The 12,754-nt window shown below is 39.3% G+C and overlaps 1 protein-coding gene across 1 annotated transcript; it reads left to right on the top strand.

The window, feature by feature from the left end:
- The first annotated feature begins 5,804 nt into the window (after nt 1-5,804).
- On the top strand, nt 5,805-11,935 carry CUNH1orf52 (chromosome unknown C1orf52 homolog). Its single transcript, XM_032870280.1, has 3 exons — nt 5,805-6,116; nt 6,762-6,960; nt 11,432-11,935. The coding sequence occupies exons 1-3, from the start codon at nt 5,841-5,843 to the stop codon at nt 11,503-11,505; spliced, it is 549 nt and encodes a 182-aa protein (XP_032726171.1). The 5' UTR covers nt 5,805-5,840; the 3' UTR covers nt 11,506-11,935.
- The last annotated feature ends 819 nt before the right edge of the window (nt 11,936-12,754 follow it).

Here is a 12,754-nt window from a genome sequence, read left to right as displayed (position 1 = left end):
CTGCCTGCCTGCCTCTCTGCCTACTTATGATCTCTGTCTGTCAAATAAATAAAGTCTTTAGAAAAATAAATAAATAAAATAAATTTTATATGTGTTTACCTTAAATAGATTTTACTCAAAATCAAAAAGAATTTAGATATGCTGTATCACTTACATTTATAGTTTATAACACTGAGTTCTCTTTCAGACTGTTAACTATACAGACAATAAAATTAAGGTTTTAAGAAACTTAGCCTTTTGGGTTTTCTGAATCCTATGGAGTCAAAATTTTTTTTTCCTTTAAACACTGAAAACCACCTCTTGCTGAATATAAACTAGAAGGTCAGACTGACAGGTTCGTGAATGCAGGAATGAAAAAGCTACTTTTTACAGGTGCCATATTATCACTTCATAGAAAAACAGTTGTGAGCTTACTTTTAAAACTCTATCTTAATTAATAGACTTTATTTTTTAGCATGGTTTTAGGTAGAAAAATTGAGCGGAAAATACAGTGTTCCCATTTACCCCCTCTTCCTCTGTTTTCCATTTCACATCTTGCATTAGTGTGGTACATTTGTTAGAATTGATGAAACCTTATTAACAAAAGTTAATAGTTTACATTAGGATTCACTCTGTGCTGTGCAGTTCTACAGATTTGTTTGTTTAAGATTTTATATATTTATTTAGATAGTGCGTGTGCTAGCACAGAGAGAGGCAGAGGGAGAGAATCCTCCAGCAGACTCCCCACTGAGCATGGAGCCAGATGCATGGCTCAGTCTCATGACCTTGAGATTGTGACCCGAGCCGAAATCAAGAGTCGGACACAACTGACAGAGCCATTCAGGCACCCTGGTTCTATAGGTTTTAATAAATGCGTAAAGTCATGTATCCACCAGTGTAATATCATACTATTTAGTTTTACTGCCCTAAAAATGTCCTTTGTTCCACTTACTCATCTCTTCCTCTTCCCTTCCCCTTCCAGCCCTGGCAGCCACTGATCTTTTATTGTTTCTGCACTGTTTTTTTCCAGAATGTCACATGGTTGGAATCATATGTAGCCTAAGCACTATGAAACGTAAGTTGTCTCCATGTCTTTTCGTGGTGAGCACACCTTTTCATGAGGTGATTTAACATCTTTGGTCAGCATGTTGCTCTTCGTCCAAGGTCAAACATTGGCAAATTAGGAACAGGCCAAAATAATGGCAAATTCTAGTTTTGTTTCAATTTTTTTAAGAAGTGTTTTGTTCTGTTTGAGAGATTTGGGGTTTGTTTATTTTGATAAACAGTCTTTTTATTTTATTTAAGATTTTATTTATTTTTTGACAGAGTGAGCACACAAGTGGGGGGAGTAGTGGCAGGCAGAGGAAGAGGGAGAAGTCAGCCCCCATGCTGAGCAGAGAGCCTGATGGGGGCTCTATTCCAGGACCCTGAGATCATGACCTGAACCAAAGGCAGACGCTTAAAAGACTGAGCCACGCAGGCACCCCAGTCTTTTTATTTCAATTAAATAATTAAGTAATCTAATTTCTCAATCTTTTCTTTTGTGGTTAGTGATTTCTAGCTCCTGTTTTAGAAATCTTTGCTTGTCCAATGTCATAATGATATTCTCCTATGTTTTTTCCTGGAGTCTTAGTTGTTTTAATTTCACAATTGGCCATATAATTCATTATAAAGTGATTTCTGTGTATGGTATAAGGTAGAAGCTTTTTTTTTTTTTTTTTAAGATTTTATTTATTTATTTGAGAGACTGCATGATGGGGGGACGGACAGAGGGAGAAGCAGGCTCCCCGCTGAGCAGGGGACTCGATCCTGGGACTCCAGGATCATGACCTGAGCTGAAGGCAGTCGCTTAATCAACTGAGCCACCCAGGCACCAGTAGAATTCAGTCTTACAGGTACTGTCATTTAAAGCAATATAAAAGGGAGCAGAAAGTTCTAGGCTCTGGTCTTATCTTGTGTCAGTGGATAAATGTACACACTTTGGACTTTGGGGAGAAAGACAAACCAAGAAGCAAATCTGTCTATAGTTGTTAAGTATAATCTTATGAAGGCTGTCTGAGAGCAGAGCTCAAAAAAACTCAGAATACAGTGAATGACTCAACATCACACAACTGTTTAGAATAAAAATCCAGGATGTTTGGCTCCACAGTGAATGTTCTTTCCACAACTTCATGTTCTTCTTAGTATTTCTTAAATAACCGAAAGTTAAGAGTGGAGATAATGTATTCTTTTCACTCATTAATTCAGTAATTATTCATTGAGTACCTATTTTCTAGGTGCTGGAGACAGAGTAATAAAACAAAACCTGTGCTCTCCAAGAATTCACATTGTAGTTGGGGGAGGTAAAATATAAGTAGGGGAACCTGGGTAATTCTAGTTACCATGGATATAAAATAGGGCATGTGTGAGTTAAAACATAACTTGGGAAAGAGTTTAGATAGCATCATCAGGGAACTCCTCTCAGAGCAGGTGACAGTTGAACTGAGACATGTCCAAAAGGCACAGAAACCAGCTTAAAGGGGCTCCCACAGGCCAAGTGAGGAATAATTTCGACATCAAAATAAATACTACTAATAATAGATCATAAATCATTGGATAAAATAAGAACCCATGAGTTAATGCTAATGTAAATGGACAAATAATGTGATGAAGAATGGGATATTGACACAGTCTCAAATATCTCCCTACAAAACACTTACTAATTACAAAGCAGGAAAAAAGCAACTTGATAGTAGAAAACCCTGCCAGATACTACCTTAAACAAAAAATCAGGGCTGCCTGACTGGCCCAGCTGGTAGAACATGTGACTCTTGATCTTGGGGTTTGAGTTTGAGCCCCACCTTGGGTGCAGAGATTACCTAAAAATAAAATCTTTTTTAAAAAGTTAAAAATCATTAGTACCAAAGCAAATGAAACCACATGCCTCCTGATAGAATGCAATGAGAAGAACACAACACCACTTTCATGATATTCTTTTTTTTTTTCTTTTTTATTTGACAGAGCACAAGTAGGCTGAGCAGCAGGCAGAGACAGAGAGAGAGAAGCAGGCTCTCTGCTGAGCAAGGAGCTTGATGCAGGATGTGGGACTCTATCCCAGGACCCTGGGATCATGACCTGAGCCCAAGGCAGCCACCTAACTGACTGAACCACCCACGTGCCCCCTTTTATGATATTCTTAATAAAGATTTGTAACCTGAATTTATCACTAGGACAAATAGAGGCATCTTCTACAAAATAACTATAGTCTAGATATCAAGGTTATGAAATTTAAAAACAGAAACCATTAAAGGTTAAAAGAGATAGACACAGCCACTAAATGTAATGCATGAATCTAAACCAATTTAAAGATTATTAAATGTTAAGAAAATTAGCAGGAAAGGAAAAAGTAATGTAGTTGAGGTAGAATTGGTAATAAGTGTTTGGACTTGGACTATATTTTAAATTTGAAATGATAACATTTGCTGACTTGTGACCTGAGCACCTGGATTAATAATGCTGCAATTTGGGGTGCCTGGCTGACTTAGTCCATAGAGCATGTGACTCTTGATCTCAGGGTCATGAGTTCAAGCGCCACGTTTGGTGCAGAGATTACTCAAAAATAATGGTAATGCTGTAAATTAAAGAGATGGGACAGATTATGGGAGGTGGAGAGTATTGAGGGTAGGAAATGAAGAGTTCAGTTTGGACATGTTTTTCAGGTGTCTATTGCTGCATAACATACCTAAACTTAAAACACTTTAGAACACTAATCTTTTAAAACACTAAAACTTAGTGGTTTAAAATAATGACCATTTATTTGTTCTTGATTCTGCAAATTGGGCTAGACTTGGCTTCATAGTTCTTATGATGGTCTATCCTGGGTTCATTCTGAATTCTTATAAAGGCTCAGCTGGGATTGTATAAGTTCACTCACAAATCTAGTGCCTTACCTGGGATGGATACACCAGCTGGCAGCTGACTGGGGTTCCTTATTCACAGTATCTCCAGCAGAGTAGCTGGACCTCTCTTTACATGGTGGCTCAGGGCTTCCCGGGGGTGGCGGGGGGGGGGGGAGACAATGGAGGAATCCTAGTAATCAGTGCAAGGCACAAGGCTAGCCCAGATCCAAAGGGAGAGGAAATATACCCCATGATGGAAGGAGCGGCATACAGCACTGACATGGCAGGAATTGTTGACTGCCATCTTCGTAGAAAATCTACTACAAATATGTTAACGTTGCAGTGCTTGTTAGACACTGAAGTTGGAAATTGGGTACGAGGATTTTGGTGTTCAGGGAATGCTTCTGGACTGGTTATATAAATGTGGGAGTTATTAGCATAAAATGGTATTTTAAACCATGAGACTTGATGAATTTACCTTTAAACAGAGGGTTCATAGAAAAGAAAGGCTGTTCCAGGACCGAGCCTGAGGTGCTCTCACAACTAGAGGCGAGACAGAAGGCAAGAGAGGAAACGGAAAAGAGCCCTGTGAAATAGGAAGAGAACTAAAGCGTATGATTGGTAAAAAGCAAGAGAAAAAAGTGTTTCAAGAAGAAGGCCTATCTTGTTAAGAGGTGAAGTAAGAAGCAGGCCCTGGACTTAGTCACATGGGGGCTGTTGGTGGCTTTGATAACAGGGACTCATGACTCAAACGGTGTACCCCAACCTCAGATAGATTCAACAGGGGGCCAGTTTTTTAAAGATTTTATTTATTTATTTGAGAGAGAGGGCACAAACGGGGGAGCAGCAGAGGGAGAGGGAGAAACAGACTCCCCACTGAGCAGGGAGCTCAATGGCACAGGGCTCAATCCCAGGACCCCAGTATCATCATCTGATCCAAAGGTAGACACCAACTGAGGCACCCTACAAACGACTTTTTCACTTTCATTTAGGTGTCGTTCCCTCTTAGATCACCAGGAGGAGTAAAAGATTTCTAGTTTTCTTGGTGACTAGGTTATATCATTTTCTAAGAGAGGGAACACACACAGAAACAAGAAAGGACAAGCTACTGATCTAGTATATGGGTGTTTGAGGCCCCAGCAGGATCTGAGGCCTGAAAAGTTTAAGAGCCAAATGGAGGTCTGGTCCAGAGGTTGGGTGGAGAGCTTGGGGTTGGAAACCCAGATTTGAGAGTCACAAGCATAAGATGGTGAATGCCATGGAAAGAAATGGTTTGGCCTGCAACGTTGTAATGCCCTCTACAAAATCTAAGTATTCTGAAAGATGGTACAATAAATTGGGAAACACCGGCGTTTAAGGGCCATACAGGGCAAAGCAAGAATGGAAAGAAGCTGACAATGAGAAGCCAGAGAGTGTGGAAGACTCACTGAGTGGTGAGATGCAATCCAAGAAGAATTTCATCAAAGACAGCTATTCAGACCCCACTGGAGTGAGGTCAAGCAGGAGAGGATTTAGTCTGTAACTTGATAAGTGCACCACCCATAGAGGTCTTCCACGGTGACTGCGGGAAACAACCATACTGAGAGTAATTTTCAATTTGAAGAGGAGATGCAGTGAGATCAGGAAGAAATCCTGGTGTCTGGGCAATGGTTAAGGTGAGGCGGCCGTGAAAAACAAATTCTTATCTCGTGTATGCCTTTAATAAATTCTTACTGAATGTTGAAAGTTTGTTTGGGACCACTGGTTCAGGACTTGTCTCGTCTCAGGGATCCTCAGGAAGGAGCATAAAGCAGCCCTTCTGGGCCAAGGGCGCTTCCCGCCTCCAGCCTCAGTCCCGACTCCAGCGGCAGCAGCCCGGCACTGCCGTCAGGTGGCGCAGGGTCTGCGCTCTACCGCAAGACTTGGGGCGGAGCCAACCGTGGGGTGGGCCCTGAAGCAGCTTCCGGCTTCCGGCGGAGCCCACGGTCGTCGCGCGCAGCCGTCATGGCGGCCGAGGAGAAGGACCCTTTGAGCTATTTCGCGGCTTACGGCAGCAGCAGCTCAGGTTCCTCGGGCGAGGAGGATAACAGCGAGCCGGAGGAAACGAATCGCAGGACCCCAGATCCTGCGAAGCCGGCGGGCGGCTGTGGGAACAAGGCAGAGAAGCGGCTGCCAGGACCCGACGAATTGTTTCGGAGCGTGACTCGCCCGGCCTTTCTCTACAATCCGCTCAACAAACAGATAGACTGGGAGAGGCACGTCGTCAAGGCGCCTGAGGAGGTGAGGTTCCCGACCCGGTTTCCCGACCGTGGCCCCGGCCTCCGCCCCCTTCCTCCTGAGCCCTCTCCTGGGGACCGGCACTTCGTTCCCCCCACACGCAATCACCTCCTGCGGGTTGCCGCACCACCTCTCCCATCTCCAGCCCTGGGAAGCCCGGGCCCCCTTCCCCAGCCTGGTGGGTGTCAGACTGGCCCGCAGCCCCGCCCCCTTGTGAGGAGACCCAAACCTCCGCGCTCGGTGCCCCGACCCCGCGCTGCGAGGACTAACGGTGGTGACTCCCCCGCCCCCCCCCCGCTGCAGCTTCTCCCCGAGACCCCTTCCCTTTGACGCCGAAGTGCCTGCGGTGCTGCCTCCAAGACAGTGTCTGCTGCAGCCTCCTGAAGGGGTCAGCCTTGGCGTAGTATCTCTGAGACTGGATTCTTCTTTGGTAACTAAAAGTTATTAGCTTTATTCGTATAGGGAACCCTTTGGCTTTTCACTTAACGGTATTGTGATTTTGATGGAAAAAAAAATGTGTCTTTGAACCTTAAAAAAAAAAAAAAAGTCATCCTGAACAATAAGCGAACGGCAGGGAGGTGCATGTGCCCATACCGATTGTAGGAACCTCGGTTCGTCACGGTGCTTTTTAATGTGTTTGCTTAACAGCCTCCAAAAGAATTCAAAGTATGGAAGTCAAACTATGTACCACCTCCGGAGACCTACACTACTGAGAAGAAACCTCCCCCTCCAGAGCTGGATATGGCAATAAAGTGGTCTAACATATATGAGGACAATGGTGATGATGCCCCACAGAATGCTAAGAAAGCTAGGCTTCTACCAGAAGGGGAGGAGACAGTGGAATCAGGTAAGGCCAGTCAGATTCCCTTGAATAATACCTTTTGGCCCCTGTGATGGATTTAAAAAGAAGGAGATACTTAATGAGTGAAATTTAAATCTAGCGACTTAAGAAATTAATGATGGCGTGTGGTTATTATTTTTGCCGTAGTTTTGAGAAAGGTTGTATAAATTCAGCCTTGACATGAAGTCTCTGAAAGCTCAACCAGTAGTATTTACCGTGTTTTAGAAAAAGATCTTAAGTTATTCAGGCTTTAGAATGAAATCTCTTGCTATCTCAACCCATCATATATATGATTTATAATTTAAAACAGAGACAGTTAATTCATGGATTCTTTCTTGTGATTGTAGCTTCGAAGAGCTGAAGGCTTCATTTTATATTAAAGCAATTGTGGTTTAAAGCCAAAATTAGTGTGACAAAATGAAGTTAATTGAGTATTACTACATAGTAATAGGAAGATAATGACCTAGCTGACATGTTTGTATCATAATTTCATTTCATATTTAGAGTATAAGTAACCACAGTAATCTCTGCTTACATACTTTTACCCAACCCCTCAATTCCATCCTTCACACTGCAGCTAGTGATCACTTTTTCTAAAAGTAATGTCTGATTATGTAACTCACCTGCTTAAAATCCTTCACCAAGAGCATAGTCAAAGCCTTCTGATAGGCCCTGCCTTTCTCTCTACCTTCATTTTAAATGGTGCCTTTTTTTTTTTACCACTTTAAGATCTTAAAATTGAAAACTGAATAGACCATGCTATTTTATGGTTCCATGCCTTTCAGCGTATGTTGCTCCTTAGTCCAGAATGTTCTTCCCTCCCTCTTCAGCTGGTAAACACATTCATCCTTCAAAATCTTACTCAAAGAAAAAAATGTCAGCACCTCCCTCAAATTATTTGCTCCTCTAAACCTTGTGTGTGCTAATGCTATTGATTGTACTATCATCTTATATGAGATTATTTGTTCATAAGTTTGTCTTTGTGAACATGAGTTCCTTTACAGTTTTTAGTACATTTTGACTATTCAGTGGGTATTGTTGAATTGAGCTAATATTTGGAAGGCATTTTTATTGGAAGGGCATGCCAGTTAAACAGATTTCTGATGTTCTCATGAATCCAGGGCTACTTCCCTTAGCTCCTTTTACAGCCAGGCAGAGTTTTGTTTTAGGAGAAAAAAATAACTAACTGGTAGGAGTTCTTCAGTTTTAATTTTACTTGGCTTTTCCATTTCTTTCACTGATTTTCCAGTGTGGATTAGAAGTCACTAATGAAGGCATAATATCATTCAGTAATGGCATCCTTTTAAAGCAAAATACCTCATACTGTATAGTATTGTGTAACTAATAAAAAACCAATTTTGCATAAATAGTGTTTAATCCTTCACCTGGTGAAACCAGATAAGGAAATATGGAAAAGAGAGCTTCATGTGACTTGTCCATGATCACAAAACTAGAAAATGCCAAGCTGTAAAATAGGTACTTCCCCCTAGTGACCTAGTAAAGAAGTGGTACATAATTCATTATTACTCTTTTATAGACAAGGAAATAATCTCAGATTAAAGTAAATTCACATAGCTAGGAAAATTAGCGAAATTAGAATTCAGACTCAGGCCCTTAAGTGGAAACGATGTCTCTCTAAGCTGGGGTTTGTTCTCTCGATGTTTTGCAAGCGGTAATGCTTGAGAAATAGCTGTTCTGTAGGAAGTAAGACCACTAGAGTTGATACTCGAATTAAGATAGGCTGGTGCTCTCTCTTTGTTCCTATATGGTGATTCTCTACCAGGACAAACAACCAGAAAGAATTTTCTTCTTTCCAGCTTGCCTCCAAATATGTGGCAAATAATGTTATTCTCCTAGGTAATTTCTGTTCTTTTGATTATAAGATGGTCCTCCATCAGAATGTGTACAGAAATATCAAACAACAGAAGGACCCAATGCTCAGTGTAAAGCTGGATCATAAAGTTAAAAGATAATCCTAGAATATTTAATTTGGACTCTAATGTTGGTTATTGACTTTAACTATCTTCTTTTTTAGATACTTTCCTTTTTAGAAGTGATTTTTGTCATTTCAGAATCCCACAAAGTCAGTATAAAATTGATCATTTTTTTATTTGTATTTATTAACTTACAAAATATCTTGTTTAAGAAATTTCATATTCTTGGGGCACCTGGGAGGCTCAATCGTTAAGCATTTGCCTTCAGCTGTGGTCATGATCCTGGGGTCCTGGGATGAGCCCCATATCAGGCTCCCTGCTCAGCAGGAAGCCTGCTTCTCCCTCTGCTTGTGTTCCCTCTCTCACTGTCTCTCTCTGTCAATTAAATAAAATCTTTTTTAAAAAAAGCAAAATTCCACACTCTTAAATTACCTGATTTCTAGACTATTAAATTATTTTTACTTTTCCTACTCATTTTTTGCACTTTGGCCTTTTTTGCCAGTTAAGTTCTTTTAGACTTATTATTATTTTTTCTTGTTTGGTAATTGTGAAATGCAGCTCAGTAAGGCTTAGATATTATTGACATGTACTTAGCCATGAAATCCCTACTTAAGTAGTTAATGCTTTTTCTTTTTTTTAAGAATTTAGAAAGTTCATATTAACAGTGTTAACTTATTTACCTCAGGCGGCATGAATTCCATAATAGAAAAATTTTTTTCTTTACTAATGCATCTGTAATACATGGCATAGAGTAGAAACTCAATAATTTAATAAATGAACATTTCAGAGTGGTTTTGTTTCATTTGTCCTGCTATGGTTTTCAAGGCAATGCCTTGTTATGTCACTAGATGGCATTAGCTCCTGTTCAATTTCCTGTTGGAAATTATTTTTCCAGCCCTAGGAATTTGTGTTTTTTGTTAATTCAGTAAATTTATTTAAAATTGGCAGATTAATAGCAGAAATGTCTCACGATCTCTCTCTCTTTCTCTCTCTCTTTGTTTTTTTTTTTTTTTTTAAGAGAGAGAGCAAGCAGGGACAGGGAGAAGCAGGCTCACTGCTCAGAGCGCAGTGCAGGACTCTATCCCAGGACCCCAGGATTATGACTTGAGCCAAAGGCAGATGTTTAACCAACTTAGCCACCCAGGCACCCACAGTCATCTTTTTAATGATATGTCAACAGTGGATTTTATAACAGAAAGTAATTTCAGTTTTTATACTGTGAAGATAATCTTAAAGTCAAGCAATGACATTAATTAAACTCCAGTTAAAAAACAATGATCTTGGCTTATTTGAGCTCTGTGACATATCAGTCGGTTTATACATTACTTTTTTGTATGCATGATAAACTGTTGATTAAAACTCTGGTCTGTAAATTCCTAGGATGATTTGTTGATCTGAATTTTATTTTATCTTGCTGCTTATCTAAACCCATAAGTGCTTTCTGAAATACATAAATATCGCCATACTGTGCTTGAAGATGAATGAAGATGAATGAATCATCTGTTGATTCTAATTATTCTCTTCATCAATGAAGGAGATACTCTGAGTATGGTACAGTTAGCAGAAGGGAACTGAAGGCTTAGGCTGTAAATGTATTTCCTCCATAAGGAGTTATGGTGTGATATAAGCAGCTTTTCCCCAACTTTGTATTTTTATTATAATTTTTTTTTTTATTAAGTAAGCTCCACACCCAACATGGGGCTTGTATTCACGACCCGAAGATCAAGAGGCTCATGTTCTGCTACTTACTGAGCCAGCCAGGCACTGCAGCTTCCCAGTTTTTTTTAATATGAAGACCCCTTTCAGTATCAGAATATTTTATAGATCACCACGTGATAGTTGTTGAACTTGGGCATCTGTTGATTGAGAAGGTAAAGCCAAAAGTGCAATGAATCCAGTGATGTGCTTAATATAAATTTGTATTTTAAAATTTATAACTTCTGTATGTTAGTCTGTCTATATGGAGTTCTAAACATAAAGCCACACACATGTTCAGAGAGAATACAGTTTTGGTGAAACTTCTACCTGTGAGTGCTTTTTAAATTTCAAAATAAAAGGACAAGGGTTATAAATAGGAAAGGGAGTTGTTTTGCCAGGAGAGAAAGCAGATTGGAAGGGAAAGAACAGCCGATGGCTACTTAAATAATGTCATGTTTAGGTTGGTAGTCTTCTTTGGTAAAAAAAAAAAAAAAATGTGTTCTGTTTTTTACAACATGTAGATTATTTAAATACACACAAAGTGTATACTGTGGAATATATGGGAATAGCTTTTTTCCAGAACAAGTCTGTTACTCTCATTTTAAAACTACCTTAATATCGCACTAAAAGGTCACTCTGAATTCTGCATGACACTACAATTTAAAAATTTCTTACTTTTACTTGCACTTTAAAATCAGAGTTCTAAATTTAATTTTTGGTTTTTATTAGGAAACCAGAAGAAACATAAGCTGAGAATGATGATTTTGTTCTGAAGTCAATGAAATTTTAATACTTAACTTTTTTTTTTTAATTACTGATTAAAACTTTTCCTTTCCTGTTTAAAGATGATGAAAAAGATGAACATACTTCTAAAAAGCGCAAAGTAGAACCAGGAGAGCCAACAAAGAAGAAAAAGTAGAAAACAACAAATGACAATTTCTGGACTGCGAAACTTGTTGAAACGGTTTTTTTGGGCAGATTAAGTTGATGTTTTAAATTATTGTGAAACAACATCTCCATGAAAGTACATGTTAATTAACTAATAATAAGTATTGCTGTGGGAACTTTCCACTGTAGAATTCATTTTTTATTTAAAACTTTATTTAAAACTCAAGTGGTGATTTGTGATTGTGAAATTGACAACACATGGAAGCATTCTTGCTGTCACAGAATTAGTGACATGCTTTGAGAGTTTTGTCACATGTCGACATGCCAATGTTCTATGAACCTTTTATAAAGGAATATATTTTTAAATATATTGTAATGTACTGTGAACTCGTAGGGTGCTTTTCAACAGTGTTTGTATAGTGTAAATAGATCATGGAAATAAAATTACTTATTCAGTATTACTATTGCATAACATTAACATTTGAATATTTGTCTGTGGCAAGTACCCTCTTTGCCATATGATGTTTTTAATAGTAGGTATTACCATCTAGGAGTGCCTTCTGTGTTCCAGGTGCTTTGTGGATACTTTTTCAGTGATCCTCAAACAGCCTGGTAAAGCAGGTCCTAAAGGCTTCATTTTATAATAAAGAGAGATTAACTTACCCACAGTTCCACAGTGAGTGAGCAGTGATTTGGGGATTTAACTAAGGATACTTGAACTCCAGAATCATCACTCTGAACCACCTACCCAACAATCAGACTTTCGTGATCTTCGAGGGACTGCAGTTGTCATGGCTTTGGGTACTCTCTGTGGTAAGCAGGGAGATCTTCCTTGATTGTGTTACTGCGCTTTATCATGTAAACCTTAGGTGATGGTTATTCATTAATTTCCCTGGTAAATAGTTTGCTGAAGGTAAGAATTCTCTACAAAGAACTGCCAGATGTAGCAAATAGAAATAGAGGACACCCAATTAAATTTGAATTTTAGATAAACAAATAATGTTTCATATGTGCAATATGTGGGACCTACTTACACTAAAAATTTGTTTATCTGAGACTCAGATTTCACTGACCATCTTGTATTCTGTTTTGTTTTTGTGCATGGCTCCTATTTTAAGGCTTCATATAGTAATAGTCAAATTCAGCAAGGGGTAGTAAGGAAGTTAATCATCTTTGATTTTACTTCTTTAGTCCATAATGGCAGTGCAGTTATTTGTAGCGTTTTGAACTATAAAAAGGAGATGCTATACGTTGTATCAATCATTCCATGCATCTTAATG

This window comes from Lontra canadensis, unplaced genomic scaffold (genome assembly GCF_010015895.1).
Source record: "Lontra canadensis isolate GAN:19392208 unplaced genomic scaffold, GSC_riverotter_1.0 scaffold40, whole genome shotgun sequence".
In the NCBI taxonomy this organism is placed as follows: Eukaryota; Metazoa; Chordata; class Mammalia; order Carnivora; family Mustelidae; genus Lontra; species Lontra canadensis.
Note: the sequence above shows the minus strand (reverse complement) of the source record. Positions and strands in the feature narration are given on the sequence as shown.